The 19,008-nt window shown below is 44.5% G+C and overlaps 1 protein-coding gene across 5 annotated transcripts in view; it reads right to left on the bottom strand.

Annotated features, from left to right (window-relative positions):
• Positions 1-19,008, bottom strand: part of Atg16 (Autophagy-related 16) — a 174,787-nt gene that overhangs the window by 134,678 nt on the left and 21,101 nt on the right. For 4 of the 5 annotated variants that reach the window (XR_012894623.1, XM_075891118.1, XM_075891053.1 and 1 more), the window contains exons 2-4: positions 12,874-12,924; positions 9,560-9,674; positions 5,049-5,133 (exon numbers count right to left, since the gene is read on the bottom strand). Coding sequence is in view for 4 of the 5 variants with exons in the window: in XM_075891118.1 (XP_075747233.1) it covers positions 5,049-5,133; positions 9,560-9,674; positions 12,874-12,924 (251 nt within the window). In the remaining variant the exon portion in view is untranslated. The remainder of the gene's footprint in view (positions 1-5,048; positions 5,134-9,559; positions 9,675-12,873; positions 12,925-19,008) is intronic. The other variant, XM_075891109.1, reaches the window with a different exon arrangement.

Here is a 19,008-nt window from a genome sequence, read left to right as displayed (position 1 = left end):
TCGAGTTCAGGGTATATACTAGTTCACTGTATTCATGGCACTGCGGCTCAACGCTCCCTAACCCTTCCTAAAACTAAGGAGGTTACACCCAGCGAGTATAACGTAGCAACCCTTTCTTGTCAGATAGTGCTCAATGTACATGCCAATGGCTGCTAATGGGGAATGAGAGACAGAAGCATTCGGCTTTTAGTTAACGTGCACGCCGCGAACTTTTTATTGTTCAACAAAGCACAGGAGAAATCTCCCACCGGCACCACCTTGCAGGTCAAAATGTAACACTGGTTACACACTACGACTACGACTACGAGGGACGAACGGGTGCCGCTTTGAGAAGCTTCGCCCCTAAAACAACCATTAAAGATGGCGTGACAACGCATCAGGCACCCAGCAGCGGTGCATCAACCTTCTTACCACTTGGAAACAGCCGCCGGCATTGACTAGAAATACGGAGAAGGATTAAGAGAAAAGGGATGACGCCGTAGCTTGCGACACCATCATTGGCGGGATGTCCCAGAGAAGACGAGAAGCGTCTGTAGCTTCCACTGTGCTGCATGCAAGCGAAGCATCCGACTGAGACTGACTGTTCCCCACCGCTGCATGCTTTTGTAGCCTCACGCCCGGATTACAGATGGTATTCGGGTCTTCACTTGCGTGCAGCACAGTGGAGGCTACGAATGCTTCCAGTTTTCTTTGATACTTTCCGCCGACGGAGGCGTTGTAAGCCAGAGTGTCATTTCTTCTCTCTCAATCCTTCTCCGTCTTTCAAGGCGATGATAGCAGCTGTTGCCAGTTGGCAAGGAGGTTGACACGCCGCCGTTCAATGTCTGACGTGTTGTCGCACCGTCTTTAATGGTTGTTTTACAGCGAAAGCTCTTATGGGATCACAACTCGGGTCTCGTGCAGTTGCATGTTGTCTGCTGCCACTGTCGCGCCGCCGATGCCGGTGTCTGTAACCACATCACGCGAAATTAGAAAAAAAAAAAACCTAGCGCCAATGTCACAGTGGGGCTTGAACCCGGGCCCGCTGGGTGCCAGCCCAATATTCTACCCCTGAGTAACGCCGGTGCTTGTAACTTGTTGTCAAACTTGCCTTAGGCACGCATGACTTAGTACCAATGGCACAAAGGAGCTCGAACCCGGGTCCACTGGGTACCAGCCCAGTATTCTACCACTGAGCTACTCCGGTGCTTGTGACTTTTCGTCAAACTTGCCTTAGACAGGCTTGATGTCAAGAAAGCAAGTGCGTTAATACGACTTATAAAGCGTTTTACAACCGCGAAAGAAGAACCAGTCATCGCACAATGTGATTAACGTAACGAGCGGGCCGTCCAATGCTCCAACCCAACACAAAAGCTTGTTCTTGTTTTCTATTAACTTTGATGCTTACCCCCTTCAGCCATAATTCCTCATCGTTGTCAGCCACTGCATGGACGATTGGCACAAAATTCCTAGCAAGTGTTTAGTGGATACCACGATTCTCAGAAGACTAACGAAAAATAGCATAGCGAATGCCGGCCTACTAACCAAAAGTACTACCTAGTGGGTACCAAGCATGTGTGCTTTCAGTAGTTACCCAATGAGTGTTTTGAAAAGGCTCTGAAAGGCCGCTCTTCCAGCTTTCGCTGTGACTGTGCTACGCCTACCGCACAGGCCTGGAGTTTTTTTCGTTGCACATGCTTTGATGGGGAACCCGCTGGCGGCCCGGCTGCCTTCCATCGTTCAGAGGCAGCGCACGCGCCTTATGGAGCGCTCGTTTTGTGACATACGGTAACAACCTAAAGCGGATTTTAGCAGCGCTCCAACGGCCTTCGTTTACAAGGTGCATAGCTAGAGCCAGCATTACTGCGACTTTCGTGCCCTCAATAAAGTTTCAGCTGATTTTCCCTGACAGAAGCCTGAATTCCCCAAGTTTTCTCTGATGTTTTCCGGTTTTCCCAGTTGGTAGACACCCTGTAAAGGTATAGCAATACCTGACGAAAGGCCTTTGTAACAGTTTTACAAATATAGTAAACAACAAATGGATAGAAAATTGTTCATGACATACAGTTTTTGGTTTGAATGTAGAATGGAAAAGGCAGACAAAACCACAATTCACAATACCTAGTGACCGAACTAAAAAAAGGTTCCTTTGTACGGAAGTAAAAGAAAGTATAAAGATAGCATACCTGCTAGTACATTTCATTAAATACAATATTTGTATCCAAAATAAATAAAACAAAAATTAAAGACACATGTATGTCTAAATGAATATATGACAGGTCATTATACAGAAACAAAAATTGCATATACAGTCGAGCCCGCTTATAACGAACCTGAGCGTGATGCGGCATCCATTCGCTGTATCCCAAAGTTTGTAGTAAATGAAACACTTTTAAAGAAAGGTGCGAGTGAAAACACAAGCTTTTCTTGCCCCAAAAAGTCCATGATGCACATTTTTCGAAGAGCAGAAGCAATAAGGGCGGTCTCGAGTTCACTTAAAACAGCAGGGTGCTCGTTCGCCGAGGCCCGTGACATAATCTGCATAAGGCACTGGCTCCGAAGTTTCGTTGTTCTTGCAATCCCATTCCTTCAAATCGCTCTCGCCACGTACATCATTCACAATGCCTTCACAATGCCCCAATCTGCTCATGGTTCCGCAGTGTCGGCATCATCGTCGTCCGTAATTAAACCATCGCAACAGATGTCTCACCCGCTCTCCCAGGTCGGGGTCAACGACGCGCTGCCACAAATCACCGCCGCAGTTCGGAAGCTTCAGGCTCGGCATCGGGCTTGACGTCGACGAAGTCGACCTCGTGAAAACAGTTTCGCGCGCATGTAGCCGTCACCGCCGCCCACGAAATATTCACCATCTCCACAGCTGAATACCGGGACGCCCGAAGCAGCAAGTTGGCTGCCAGCTGGTCAACAGCTATGAGCAAGCGCTCCGCAACGCGTCACCTAACGCGCAGATTACACTCAAGCCAAGCAATCACACTTTTGACGTTTTGTTGAGCGGCAGGAAAAAGCGTGCAAGTCCTCCTGTCGGCCATCATGACCACACGCGCACGCCAAGAGCAAGCAAGACGCGCACATGCGACACACATGCCAGAAGGCGTGGAACAGCTTTGGGCCCCGTTTCTAGTCAGAAAACTAAACTATTTCGAGCCAGCGTGGCGGGCCTCGCGGAGTGGTGGAGACGGGCGAAAGGGTTGTGATCAAGAGAGGAGAGCAGATTTGCAAGAGAAGGGCAAGGAGTTGCGATAAAGAGAGGGGAGGATGCGGCAGGAGGGAGACCTTAAAAACCAAAACACACGGGAAGGAGGCAGGTTGGGTGGCTTTTTTGAAAGGTCCGCGAAACACGCGCGTGAAAAAACTTGGAAAGAGTGCCTACGCATGCAGAGGTCAAAGCACGCATGGCCGCCTGGATTGGTGCGCGCGGCGGTGTTCGAAGAATCGGCTGCCGTGGTCAAAAAATCGTTTTGTTGCGCTGACGGGTCTGTGTGACCTCACGAACTTCGATATTTCGCGATTCTTTCCACTCAAATTGAAAGCCGTTTTCGCGCTTCCGCACTCCGCGGAAGGCTGCCGAGCCGAGTGCGAAGTGAGCGAGAACAAGTCCTAAACACGAAACGAATCGCGAATCATCTGAGTCGGTGGGGTAGTGCGCGCGCGTGCACTAGATGCAGACTATCGGATATAGTCGCTGGCCGATGATGTTGGCAAATGGTCTGGTCACTTCAGGCCGGTGATGCTACGACAGCACCAGTGATCAAAAACAGGGTAGATGGCCAACCGGTCTTCGAAAGATCGGTGGCACCGTGAAAACACGGGCTTCATCTGGCAATGCGGGGTGCTCAGAGTAGCGGGGGGGGGGGGGGGGGGGGCAAAGGACCGAGGGGTGCGTAACAAAAAGCAGTCGGGGCATGGAGGAAGGAAACGGCTTTCCTTCCTCCATGGGTCGGGGAGAGCGGCAACTAGAGGGTCGCGGAGGCAGGATCGGCGTTTAGCAATAAGAATGTATGGGCACCTCGCTGATGCCTGATTGGTGGTCGAAAGTGGTTTCCCGGGAAGGCGGCAGACCGCTGACTCCGTTCGTTGTAACCGATTAGCGACCTTCGGAGACGTTCGTTGTAAGTGCGATTTGTTGCCATTGAACTAATGTATATTTTCACGGTCAAGCGGATATTGTTCATTCTAAGCGAAAGTTCGTCTTAAGTGGGGCCATTATATGTGGGATCGACTGTATATGCACAAAATAGTAAGGAACATGTACTTTAATAGGACAACCTGGAAGGGAGTGCATTATTTATTATTACCTTTTTCAGTTGTTTCTTAACATTGTTTGGACTAAAATTGAAGTCCAAATCTCTTTCCAATCTGTTAAGAAGAAACATAGTTTGATAGTATTTCCTAGATTGCTTACCATACTATGTTGTGCAATGTTGCAAACTATTATCTAATGAATATGTGTAACAATCATTGAAACCTCGGTGAGTTGATAAAGGTGCAAACTGCTGCACATGGGACACAAGAAAAAAGTGAAACTCAATGCAAACAGTAAATCGGTTGCAAGCTTGCGCTCGTCTGTCTTGCTTCATTCCTTTTTTTTTGTGTGTGTCCTGTCTGCTGCACAGCTTGCTATCTTAAGGAAGATGAATTGACGGGCTTGATTGTTCCTCGCGTGACACGGACGTGATGAGCGACAATCAGCTGTCAGAGCTTGACGTTCTGCTATGAATTGAAACTAACTTGTACCTAAACCAACTTAGCAATCTGAGCATCATTTGTGATCAAGGCTCATATTGCTCGAAAAATTCAAGAAGTGCCCTGCACGCATCCAGAGCTATTTCGGACGCAGCTGTCGCACAAGGACGAATAAGCAAGCATCAATTTTCATCAAACTACCCTCTTTTTTGTTTTGTTTCTTCCGGACCATTTCGCAATTTTTGAAGTATCATAATTGGACATAGCCTCAAGTTGAATAACCTTGTCGCAGTCTGGCACAACTGAGTTCAAGTAACACAAGTGCAGCAAAGCAGAAACAGAGCCTGCACGAAGACCACCCTCACCTCAGACTTGTGGCGTAGTAACTCTGTCATCTCCTCCTGCAGCTGGTAGATCTTGGTTTCCAGCGCTGCCCGTGGCTTCCCAAGGCTGCCAACCACACAGAAAAAAAAAAAGTGCACGTCGCTCACACTTTGGTTCACTAGGGCCCTCATTTAAAAAAATTTAGGTAAATGTCATTCATTGCATTACCAGGAACAAAAGCAGACAGACTCCTCCTTGTGCAAGACAGAATACCTATCATCATGACCGCACAATTTGTGTTTCTATGCTGCCCAGCAACGTGCATTAGCACCAGGCGAGTGGGTGATTCCTTATTCGAGTATGCAGAGTGCACCCCTTCATTCAACAGGCACGCAAGCATCTTCGTTCTTTTCACTGTCATAGCCATTTGAAAGACATCGAATATTGTGGCTCACCAACTAGCCCATTGATGGATTTGTGGGGTTTAGCGTTTCAAAACCACTATTTGATTATGAGAGACGCCGTAGTGGAGGGTTCCGGAAATTTTGACCACCTGGGGTTCTTTAACGTGCACCCAAATCTGAGTACACGGGCCTACAATATTTCCGCCTCCATCGGAAATGCAGCCGTCGCAGCCGGGATTCAATCCCACGACCTGCCGGTCAGCAGCCGAGTACCTTAGCCACTATACCACCGCAGCGGGGCCACCATCTAGCCCATCAATCGAAAACAGAATGTTTATTATTTTTTTATTCATTTATCAAGTACCTGCTTTGCCAAGAGGCATTACAGCAGAGAGGGTACATTACATATAAATAAGCACATAACAATACATTAACAAAGCATGGAAAAAAAAACATTATTTGAATAAATACAGACAGTTTAAGGTGGCAGGGTGTTCCAGACTCGTATCGTACGAACAAAGTGTAGCAAAAGCATCACCCTTAAAAGATATCTCGCGTATTATAAAGTAATACTGACACCAAATTTCATGGCTGTGATAGTCCGCGGGGTCGATTTTTATGAACATGTATATATCAACCGGGAATATATTTGGAAAGTAATTCAGGGCAATTTAAAAGTTTGAATTTTGAAGGTACTGAACCCTTTTGAAGGTACTGAAGTTTGAATTTTGAAGGTACTGAAGGTAAAAACCCCCTAATTTTCCTCACGTCCCAGTCAATAACACTGCAGTCAATAAAACAAGTTATGATGATGTCATAGCCGCCATCTTTTTTTTTTTTTGCCACATGTGTTCTAGGAGTCTATACTTCTCGCAGCTGGTCTCGAGTGCTTGGCTGCGGTACAGGTGTTCAAAGTTATGTGTTTAGCGGCACTGCTGTCCCTTTTTTTATTCTAAAAGCATTCTTGATGCGAACTGTGTGAAAGTGTCTCGCAGTTCTGTGTGCTGACGTGGTCGAGAGCTGCACACGCCAGGTGGCGATAGTTGCACTTTGCAACTAGTCGTTTTTGGAGATCTCTCAATCCGAAACTGAAACTGGTCAATAATGAGGGGCCTGTATATATCTGTCATTTGCAGCAACAAATGACATGCCATGTTATGACGAACAGGTCTCCATCAACACATTGCAGCAAAATAAAAAACCTGAAGCCAAAGTTTTTGTGTGTTAAATATTGTGTGAACGACGAAGATAGTCGCTATCATCATTAGAGGGATTAGACAGGTTTTCGAAATAAAGAACAGGTCGATCGGGTGGGCTTCGCCATGGGCACGGCGGCTCGTCCTTTCCTCAACATTTTGATGCAAACACAGTTGACATCGATCATTTGGAAGGGGAAATGGAAGAAGCCGAAGTTTATGAATGCGAGATTATTCTAGCGAGGGTGAGAGCGGAGTATAACATTGAAGACGCACAAAAGGCTCGGCAAAGTCACGTGGAAGCGATAAAACAACGGATGAAAGCAGAAGCAGATAGGAAAGTACTCTCTTCGTCTCCGTCACCACCATCTAGCCATTACGTGACGAATAGCAATCTTGTCCCACAGAAGCTAGATGAGTTGGCCTCAGGACAAAAGAGGGAATAAAACAACAGCATACAAACCAGGGTTCCCACGACAGAAAAGGCAAACCAAGAACCTAACACCGAAAAAAAAACCTCCAAGTCTGAAGACACCTTCCACGACTTTAGAATTCACGCCAACGGACTGTACCCACGAAGATAATGACAGACTATCTCAGCTGATCATGGTGGAAGACATTTCTTTGATAGGAAACTGGGAAGCCTTTGAATATCACAAAGGTGAACCGCCAGGTCTTAAAGGTGAATGCACGCGGAAGACGACAACTCCAGGCCAAATAATGTCACCACCAATATGCTTAGAAGCGCCTGGCGAAAGCAAGACAAGACTACTTCTTAAAGCGAGTGGAAACAGAAAGAATACTGCGAAGACACAGATGCAATCCCTTGTACTGCATTTAGGTTCTCTTTTTTTAGGAAGCTACAAACGTCAAGATTGAGGGCAATATGGAGGACCCATCTTATTTCAGCAAAGAATGCCGAACTAGCATCACAGCCACATATAAGACAGAGCAGACCAAAACAGAAAGAGAGGGCTGGTGCTTCTGAGGTAAACAAAGGCAAGACGAGAAAATCAAGAAAACTGTCCAAAGCGAGCTACAGTAAAACATCATGGAAGAGACTGCATCATCGTTGTTCATGTGAACTTAAAGTGTTCATCGAAAGTCCACCATGAAAGTCCACCATTTAATAGCACGCATTTGGAACAAGCATCGGAAACACCGCTGGAAGAGCTGGCACAGGAGAAAACTTGGATTGTCCCACATGGACTGACTTGGAACTCGATTAACTACTGACTAGTATTGTGTACTAAGAAGCTGGGTGTGTGCTTAGTGTTCTTCGTCGTCATGCGTCATTATGGGGGCGCGGAGGATGTTAAATATTTTATGTAAACGAGGAAGAGGGCAGTATCATAATTAAAATATTGCCGCGCCCGAAACAAAGAACGAAGACGATGTGCGCGCCAACAGCCTCGTGAAAAGGGGGACTGAAGAAGACGACGTGCTTTTGTTTTGCTCACCTGCTCTTGGCTCCTGCATAAAAACACACGCCGTCGGTGCTCAGACTCAACGTCTCGGTGCACTGCTTACGTTGAACCGCGACAATATACTGGCATTCGAAATAAAGAAGAGGTTGACGTGTGGGCTTCGCCATGGGCACGGCGGCTCGTCCTTTCCTAAACATTTTGTTCGCACATCAGCTTTGCCGAAGGCGGCTTCCCAGGTTTCAGCACCAAAATGTTCAGGAAAGGACGAGCCGCCGTGCCCATGGCGAAGCCAACCCGTCGACCTCTTCTTTATTACGAATGCCAGTATATCTCGATGATGATACGGCCCTCTTCCTCGTTTAGACAAAATATTTAACACTGTGTCTGCACGCCTCATAGTTCTTCATTGACAATCAACATGCGAAAATGCATGGATACATCCCCGTGGCAACCACAAACATTGAGTACAGCACTTTACCTGCAAATGATATAATAACATTTTATCATTGGGTGTTGTTACATTAAATGCATATATCAGTTTGCATTTTGTTTGTGTGAATTAGTAATGCAACACCTTCACTCAACCCCCCCCTCCTCCCCAAAAAAAGATATGCTGAGATAATGCGAGTTATAACCTTCCATTCTAATGATGTCACACTTGATTTCACACTCGATTTCACTGGACGTGATAACCAAAAAATGAAAACAAAATTGACTCGAAAGTTCTCCTAAAACGAAAGTTTTGCTCTAAATAGGACTGGTGTTTAAATAGACACATTTCAGTCGATTTGATCTAAAACTAGTAGTCACCTTCAAGTCATCCGGCGAGTAGAAATAGGGCTCATTTGTATTTATGATTTTTCGTTGAGGTAATGCCGATTGGGCACATTATTTAGGCTGAAGGCAATCAAGGTCATAGCAGCACTTGATATGAATGGCATTCACCCCATCATACCTTAGCAAAAAACTTTTCCATATATGTGCTATACACGTTCAAACCCCGATTCTTTGGCCTAGGATTTTGTTGTGTGATACAGCTTTTTATTGCAACGAGTCCAGTTTCATTGGATAAACATGTGTGGATAACAATCTTTTAGGTCGTTTCTTTTTTCGAACCATGAATTTACGAGCACCTGCTTCATGAAGCGCGTGATTGTTCCTGGTATCTTTCTTTGTGAAAGCCCGTGAACTGAGGTAATGTCTTGCTGAATAAAGTGAAACGTTTTCAGCATGTCTGCAACATCATATACGTAGTACTTCTTGCAATAGACATTTATTGTCTTCTCGATATTTTAAATAATGCGGCATTCAGACATTTCACACAATTCTTCTGGTCCTATGAAACATAAAAAAAACGTGCTTCTACTGTAATCACTAATTAATTATCCATATGTGGACAGTACCATACCAAGGGGTAAACAAAAATATTCAGTGAATTAAGCGGTTAGTACCCCCCCCAAAGCTAATCTCAAAGGTGCCCGACATGCATCTTGCCCTGAGTTTGGCAGGCATACAAGGTACACACCTGGACTCTGCATTCATCTGGAGGTGCAAGTTTTCCTGCTGCAGGCGTTCCTTCTGCACAGTCAGCTGCACATTGTTTGAACGAAGAGAGTCCACACGCTCGAAAAGCTGCGTGCCTGCACAACAAGAAGGCTCACTCATCAAACTGGCCAGCTCTGACGATGAAACAGACTGTGCACATACGAAGCAGCATCCATGCAAACTATGCGCAAAGGTGTTGCCTAAAGCAAGCAAGAACAGGCATTTCCTACCGACAGACACATCGGAGAATGAATTCTGGTGCAATGCGTCATGTGGCTTACAGTTTCACCAAAACGGCTTCCCTGGTAGTTAATGGTGATAAGCAATTTAGACAAGTTTCACTGCCGGAGACTTTCCCCAGGCGTCACATACCTCATCAGCACACTTGTCCATGTTTCATCACGTCTTTCGTTAATACTGCACTATGGGGGACATTCGGCCTTGTTGGTGTATTTACTACAAAAGGACGCATGGACAGAATACCAATAAAGAAGGGTGTACGACAATGTGACATGCTATTTGCTGCATGATTACAGGAGCTTTTCAGAGGCCTGGAATGGGAAAAGTCAGAAATACGAGTATACGGGTATAAAGTGGCAGCAGCAAGCACAGGACCGAGTTGACTGGTGGAACATGGGAGAGAACTTTGCACTGCAATGGGCGTAGTCAGGCTGATTGTGATGATGACACAAGGGCGAGAAGGGAGGACAAAGTGGTGGTCACCACTGTATATATTCATGCTGCGGTTGAAATGAACTATTCTGTTGAAAGTAAGCGCACGTTCTGTGTCTTCCCTTCCTGTCCTTGTGTCACTTTTCACTAAGTATTGCCTAATTCCCGTAATATTGCTAGATTTTGTCTTGAGATGGCAGTATTTATATATAACAACAAAAGCTTGGCCTTTATTAAATTTGTTACTGAGTGAGTTGGCTAAAAAAATAATGGTATGAGCATTTTTCATATCACGTGGCTCTTAACCCTTTGAGGTCAAATTATTTCCCTACTGGTTTTGAATGTATGAAATGTGCAAGGTTGGGAAGAAATTTTAAAAAAAATGTCCCGACCAGCATTTTAGTGTCACTCTCACTGAGAAGTGCAAAATTTTCTGCAGTGTTTCACAAAGTTGGCATTGCTTGACACATGGGTCTACACGCACTGTGCCTCGTCACAGTCTGCACACACAAAATACATGTCTGTTCTCCTCGTAGAGCGATGAGTTGCTTTTGCGAGGGTGCAACAGCCAACAAAAGACTTGGAGCAGGTTACAAAAAACACACTCTACATTCAAGACCAAATCTTGAATTTGGTGCAGTATAACAAAACAGACTTACTCTTAAAAAAGAAAATAAAAATATGCACAAACCATTCAAGATCAGCTGACTCATGCACTGTACATGCCAGCACTGCCATTTAAAAATACACAATGGGTTGAATTACCTGACAGGGCCGACAATCACCCCGTCAACATCAGTATTTGCAGCACCTGTTAAATCTAATGTGGACCTTCCAATGTTAATGCGATGCTAATGTGGACCTGTTGACCTGAAAACCTTGAGTTTCGGGAGATCTGAAAGCAGCAGTGAGTTGAGATAGGAAAAAGAAAGCTGGCATACGTTTTTGTTTATTATTTCTAAGGGCCTTAAAGACGTCACAAGCGACTCTGAGCAGTTGCCAGTAACTTTTTAGACATCAATGATCATATAGTAGCCCGTTTAATTATACAGCATGTGGACGCATCAATAACTAAAAAACAAGATGTACTGCATCCTGTGACCGATAAAACCAAACGTCTTTTCCAAACCTTAGTACCTTTTCCTGCAAGACATTGATCTACTGAGGCAAAAGTGGCTTACGAAATGTTCTACATGCTATACCATAAAATCTTGAGCAAGCGCCCCCACTCATGCAAGCACCCCCTGGTTTTATTTTTTTTTTATGATTTGTAACATGCACCCATAACAGAACAAGCTCCCTCCCTGCCTTTTTTCCCTGTTTCATTCACCATTCTGGACACTGAATACATGCGTACTGAATAAAGCATTTAATTAAAGAACCATGGGTGTGCACTTTTTTTTTTGTGGCTGTTCCTTTGCCATGCTCAGTGATGAAAGTGACTTTTTCCTTTTTGGAGCAAATTTTGCAGCAGGAAAAGTACTATTTTGGAGCAGCCATAAGTGTTTTCGGAGCAGAAAAGTTGTTAGTTTCCAGCAGCTATTGGTGTTTTAGGAGCATATGAAAACATTTGTCATACACCCATGCAGTTCAAAGCATCGTCGAAGCATCTCGTAAATATTAATATTTATAATAAAATATATCTTAATGTATCAGTGTAAATTGTAAATAAAATGTAAATAAAAATGTATATATATCAATGTAAATTTCAAGAAGCAAGCAATAACATGGCTGGTTGTCAAAAATAAGCTGTGAAATGATTTATATAATTAACTACACTCTGTTTAACCGCTTTGGTTCAGTACCACTAAAGCTACAGGGTGTAAGAAAGCCACATACTTGAGCAGCGAAATGTAGTCCCACATACAAGTGCCTTAAAATTAACAGGGTTGCTAAGCATTGGCATTTCTTTGGTGTGTTTTGCGCCAAATCGATACATGATACATTTATTCTTCTTCGCATTTACTTATTGGTGTCGGTTACCATCGATAACTGTGTTTACACCGCCCGCTTCGATACAGACTTGCTCTTGCTACACACCCATTAGGCTGACAGCAGTAAACAAATGGTGCAACCAGCCATTGATTTGTTTCTTCTCACTTTGGGATTAAAGCATCAGGTACGTTTTGTCAATATTAGCAAAATATGTTGCTTGCTTAGCCACACGTGTCAAGTCTCATGTGTCACGGCAATGCTCGGACTGCATCGTCAGACCAAGAATGCTGCATCTCCGAATATCAGACATGCAACTTTGCACAACGTTCCGTGCACGTCAGATCCTCCTTCGATGAAAACAAAAAAGAAAAAAAGGAGCACTGCAGCGAGAGACGCGAAGATACCGATCGACGGAGAAACAGACATACGAGAGCCACGAACAGCATCGAAGAAAAACATCCACAAAGTGAAGTTATCTGCCAGCATGAGATTCTACCGACCGATCTTTAGCAGAGCAACAAATTCACGCTTTTTCAAGTTCCCAGCGTAATAGCTTGTTTATTAGCTTTACTGCATTTTGAAGTTGATAAGCTAGCCCTAATTATTACAATTCTGTGAGCAGACGCCATGAACACGGTGAGCAGACGACACGGGGCGCGAATGAATACATGTAGAGGGGCTAAGCACCTTTGCTATTAGACGAGGGGCCTGTAGCCTCCACAGTGTTGAAGGGAACTTCTGAAACAGAGTATACTATTTGTAGAAAAAATTAAATCAAACCGATATACCGGTAAAGCATTTTAGAAGTAACCTCAGTCCCCACATAACTGTTGCCAAATAAGCAGTAGATATTTGGTCTTAGATAAAAGCAATCCTGCTCATTTCCACATTTCACCACACTTGCCTGCAAGTCTAGCTAAAAAAATTAAAAAACCCACCAAATGAGCTACATGCTTAATATGACAGTTCTTGTTGGACAAGTGCGATCAGAACGGACAATGCTGCACACTAGTAGCATACTGAGACGATAGTAAACAGATTCTTTTCAGTTCAATTAGGGCTTATGAGCCGGCCACAGTAAATGTTCGTCAATCTCATTCTCCCAGTGCCATTTTGGAGCAAGTTTGGAGAAATTGCTAAAAAAATTTCGAGCAGTTTGGGGCAATTGTAGGAGCACTTCCATCACTGCATCTTGAATTTTGCTCCATGACCAAACAAGGGCCCTTGTTCTGGATTTTATGGTAGAACAAGGCCAGAATATTTTACAATCATTGTGAGTTTTTCTTTTCTTTTGCTATAAGGTTAGGGTCTGTACATTTGAATTGGATTGGATAAGAAAGCATAAGCTGAAGATACTAACGCGGCCTCCATTTCTGGGTAAAATTAATGCAATTGAGAAAAAATAAGACAGGTTGGGCACTCTGGTTCATGCAACATGGCGTGATAACTAGAGGCCGGATTTCTAGGCACTAAAAAGGTGTGTTTTAGGTGCCAGAGACAGGCAGGTAAAACACCATTTTAGGCCCTCAAAAGCATAATTATAGGCACAATAAATTTCTAAAAATTAAAATATCCCAAAACAATGACATCGGTGATTTGTATCTTCGACAAAAAGCAAAAAAATGATGTTTAAGATAGCATAAAGGTAGCAACAATTTAACATAGGCATGCCTTTCTTGCGCAATTCGCAGTATGTGGTCTTTCATTTTATTGTCTAGCATTGCGCATCAAGTGTCCACCAGTCAATTAACACTCTCATGGGTCTCTTTCGTTTCGTTATGGCTGGGAAGAGTGGCGCAGGAGCAAATAACCAGACTACTCATACGCCAGAAGAGAGGCGTGCTATAGGTCTCATCACTTAGGATCAATTTCTCCCCTAACGGTGAACACCTTAAAGGGCCCATCATTAGGTTTAAGCATTTCGAGCTGACAAGCGTAATAGTGCACTAGGCACTTCGGATTATTCCTGTTAAGATTTGCAAAATTACATGTCGCGGAAAAATGCTCAATTTCTAATGTATGCGACTTGCCCTTCTCACGGGCGTGCGCCCCAAGATCTAAGGAGTGATGTACAGCAAGGAATGGTCTCGTTTTTACATCGCTCCTTTACGTTGACATGGGTGTGCTGACATCGCATACTGTACGCTCTTCATTAAAACTTCGTTGAATTCTAGCTCTATCTATAAAACAGACAAAAAATGTTCCGTCTCCTGACCATACCTGCATTTTAAATGGTACCACATTGAGAGTGTTGCACGTGACATTATTTTACTTGGCATGTGCAACTTGTGTGTTCTGTTATGTAGCATGAATGAGGAGTACTTTGATTTGGGCTATCTGCTTTATATCATATTGAAAGGGAAGCGCGAAGACAAAAGAAAAAGGACAATGCTCTTTGTCTTTATATCTTCCTTTTCCCTCTGTCTTACCACTGCTCTTTCAAAATCAGTATAATAAATGAAAGCGGAGAAAAATTTGAAAGGGAACCGCAAAGACAAAGGGAAAGAAAAAACAGCACTCTTTGTCTCTATGTCTTTCTTTTCCCTGTGTCTTTGCACTGCCCTTTCAAAATCAGTATAATGAATGAACGCTGAGAAAAGTAACAAAACATGCAAACGGAATCTCAGCTTGTTATTATTTTTATTTTTGTTTTGAATAGCCTCGAGATGCTATTCACTAATCGACCCTCGTTTAGCGTCCACCTCAGTGGACCGGTCGCTATAGGGTGCTCTGCTGCTGACCCGAATGCCGCGGGTTCGATTGCGGCCGCGGCGGTCACATCTAGATGGATGCGAAAAAGTAGATGCCTGTGTACTGCGCGATGTCAGTGCACGTAAAGAACACCAGATGGTCAAAATTTGCGGAGACCTTCACTACGGTGTCCCTCATACTCCCATCGTGTTTTTTACGTAAAACCACACATACAACAACAACAATTACTACTACTAATACTACTACTTACTACTACTAACTACTACTACTACTACTACTACTACTACTACTACTACTACTACTACTACTACTACTACTACTACTACTACTACTACCACCACCACCACCACCACCACCACCACCAGAAGTAGATTAAAAACAAAACAAAAGCCGTGTGCACATCACATTTTTTACCTGAAGGCGCTGCAGCAGACGGGTTACAATGTCAAAGAAAACATGCCTTCATTGATACACACGCTTTGTTGTCTTTATTCTGTCATAAAACTAATAAAAAACAAATTATTAAAAAAAGTACATCTGATACGACGTTCTAAAATCTGAATTACCATGGCGCAAAGAGAACTGTTTAGGTGTATTCATTTTCAAATGTGAGTTTAGCATGAAATGCTTGACATAGGAGCTTTAACAGCAGTTCTGTTCAATGTGATGATACTAATTCCCATCTTAGTTATTATTTTATGTTGTTACAGCTGTCATTTTTTAGTAATGGCTTCGGACAAATTTTGACGCAATGTTCCGTATTTTTTTATGTTTGTCACTTAAAGACATATGACAAGGGATCTCAATTGAAACAAGCGTATTAAAACATACGGTGAATGTATGCTAAGTACACCATTGATTGTAAACATACCGACGCCTGTCTCAGGCTTCGCTGTATAAAGTATAAAGATTTGGTGACCTTCACCACCACTGAATCAACAAGAGCATTCCATGAGTGGTCCTCCATGATTTTTCATTTGTACTCCAGCTACCCGCGGCTACCCAGAAAAACCTGCTCCTCCTTTCCCACCGCAACACCTAGGTTTTCAGGGGTTCTTCAGTTTCTTCAGGGCACTGGATAGCTATTTGTAGAAGGTAGTCGCCACGTCCTCGGCCATAGATGTCACTTTTATTTTCTCACCCCATCTTTAATTCTCTCTCCTCCTTCTGCAGACGCTGAGACATTCTTCCACTTAGGGCTGCAGATATATCACCTTTTTCACTCCTCATGCTCCTCCTCCAATCGCTCGCAGCAAGTCAGCTTTGTTTTCGTTGAACCTTATAGTGTTTTTAAATATCAATGCTGCCTATTTTACATGAATAACCGTGTCACACCACGCTCGAAAAAAAAATTTGGGCTTTAATAGCACTCATACGTGCGCTCATTTAGAAAATAGGCATTTGTAGGCACTTATAGACATTTAGGCACGAACACTCAAAATAGACATTTATAGGCACTATAAAAACTCCATAATAGCCCTTCTTAACCTCTAATTCATGCTCATATACAAAAATGACATGATAGAAATGCAAGGAACAAAATAGGCATTTGCCTATAATCCGGTCTCTAGTGATAACAAGGAGTAGTATGACTGGGCGAGTGGGCTCATGGCGGTAGGAAGGCACAGCATGACTGAAACAAGAGACAAAGAACACACACACACCACACGAACGCTGACTTAAAAATGATTTTGCATGAGAGGATGAGCATGAAATTATCGAAGCTTTCTTCCTTATTAAATCCTCTGACAATTGCGTAAACTGGACTTCTGCGTTATTGAATGATGCAGAGATCGAGTTGCTCGTTTCGTTTAGTTTCATCAGTGCTGCACCACTGGATATGTTGTTATTGCTTTCTTCATTTCTTCTCGCACTTACATGTTCATTGAATACGACTGTGCGCACAGTAAAAATGCCTTCAGATGTGCGATTTGATAATGGTTATTGATAAGCGTGCACTCTTGGGTTTTGTTGCTTGGTTAACTCGGACAAATGGTTCTTGAAAAAAGAAATAAAATTCATGTTGTTCTATTTTGCTTGATAAACCACGTACGACCTTTTTTGTTGTGGAGATAGGTTTGCGAAAGGTTTGCGAAATATACTGGGTAGGGGTGCAAAAATTTCCACTGCCGTTGCACACAAAGACGCTACGGCCTGGTTCATCGACTCTACGAGGCGGCACAGAGATGGCACTCGAGCCAGGTCGTCAACAAAAGCAAGTTTAATTACCCAAGATACAGTACAGTGCGACAATCACAAGCTTTCGGGCCAGTAGGGAGCTTCGCAAGACCGACTGAGTGTACGCTCACAGACAGGTGCTAGGGCTATTACACAAAGAGCAGCAGCTGAGCACGCATATGAGAAGCTGCCTGCTAAAGCAGTGCGTCTACCTCTCGTGTAGGCCTGTGTGCATCTGCCTGGTGGCGGGCGACCATCGAGCGAAGGCAAGTTACTAGGGCAGGAACTATCACGGGTGGCCAATGGTGCGGGTTCTTCATCCCTTGACTCAGTCGCGCTGTGCCTTTCCATTGCAGTAATAAGAAATCATATCGAATTGGCTTACCCCAGCACTCGGCTATATCGCTGCTTTGCTGTGCATCTGAAGAACCTTTGATGAACTGGAAATGAACAAGCTAAGAGCACCACCAACAAAGATGGCAATCATACTTGCCCAGCAAGCTTCGGCTGCGAACCGGGAAATGCAATGGGTATGAGCCGAGAGAGGAGAAGAGGGGGAAGATGTGAAGTGGTGTAGATACCGACGCCATTATTACCCGACCATCAACCTCGCCCTGCTAATAAACAACCTTAGACTTTAACCGTAACAGTTTTGTCGTGGAGGTGCCATGGTCATCACCCAAGACACGGAACCACTGCCGCTAGGTCCTCGCCGAAGCCGACGCCTAGCGCGACTGCCTCCAACACTACCGGAGCTCGTGATGTTGAACAACGGTGACCAACAGTCATCTTCAGCTCCTCCGGCACAGACACCCAGTGCCTGGATGCGTCAGTTGGAGCCGCGCATTTTCTAAGGGAAACTCGGAGAGGACGTCGAAAAATGGCTCACACACTACAAACGTGTGAGCAAGTGCAACGGCTGGGGTGCTACGACTCAGCTAGAGTATGGTGCTTTCTTCCTGACAGACACTGCTCTTGTGTGGTTCGAGAACCACGAACAATCGCTAACAACCTGGGAGCACTTCGCTATCCAACTCACAGAGTGCTTCGGGGATTCCATTGCGAAAAGAAAGCGAGCCGAGCAGACATTAGTTCAGCATGCTCAAGTGCCATGTGAGACTTGTACCACGTACACTGAGACGATCCTAAAGTTGTGTAAGATGGTGAATCTTCGTATGTCCGAAGAGGACAAAGTCGGGCATCTTCTGAAAGGTATTGCCGAAGACGTGTATACGTACTTGATTGGCAAGGAGAGTCTCAGTTCGGTAGCTGACGTGATCAATCATTGCCGCAAATTTGAGACTTTGAAGCTACACCGTATGACGCCAAAGTTCGGCAGGTTGGGGAATGTTGCGATGGTTGCAGGCATTGAGGACAGATACAGTATTCATTAGGACCTTGCGACCAAAGTGAGGCAAATTGTCCGTAAGGAACTTGAGCGACACAGCAAATCAGCGAACGTCGTGAAGACCGAACAGTTTTGTTGCATTTTTACTCAACCTCACGAAGCTGCCCCAGCAGTTTCTTCGCTGCCCGCTATGCCAGGCGTTGCAAACAGTCGAACCGATCCCCTACAACAGCGCCACCATACCTTTCTTGATAACGTGACGCATGACCAACACGCTTATCAAGGTACGACCATGAATCGGTACTTGGAAGAGCATGTCTACTACTCGCAGCGTCTGAGGGCGGCTTATCCCGAAATCTACAATGTCGGCCGCCCTTCACCTGTTTGCTACAGCTGCGGTGCTATAGGACACACCTCTTGTTTTTGTCGCCGTCACCGCCAGACGAGGTATGGCCCACCACCGACTTGGCCTAGCTTTGAAGGCGTCAACGATGATCATTGGCCGGCAGAACATGGTGCAATAAATGCAACAGGCTTGCCACCCAGAAATTCCTTCCATTACTCCAACAGGAGGAGTGACTTAC

The sequence above is a fragment of the Rhipicephalus microplus genome, chromosome 1 (genome assembly GCF_043290135.1).
Source record: "Rhipicephalus microplus isolate Deutch F79 chromosome 1, USDA_Rmic, whole genome shotgun sequence".
In the NCBI taxonomy this organism is placed as follows: domain Eukaryota; kingdom Metazoa; phylum Arthropoda; class Arachnida; order Ixodida; family Ixodidae; genus Rhipicephalus; species Rhipicephalus microplus.
The sequence above is the reverse complement of the archived record's forward strand: the minus strand, read 5'-3'. Positions and strand labels throughout refer to the sequence as shown.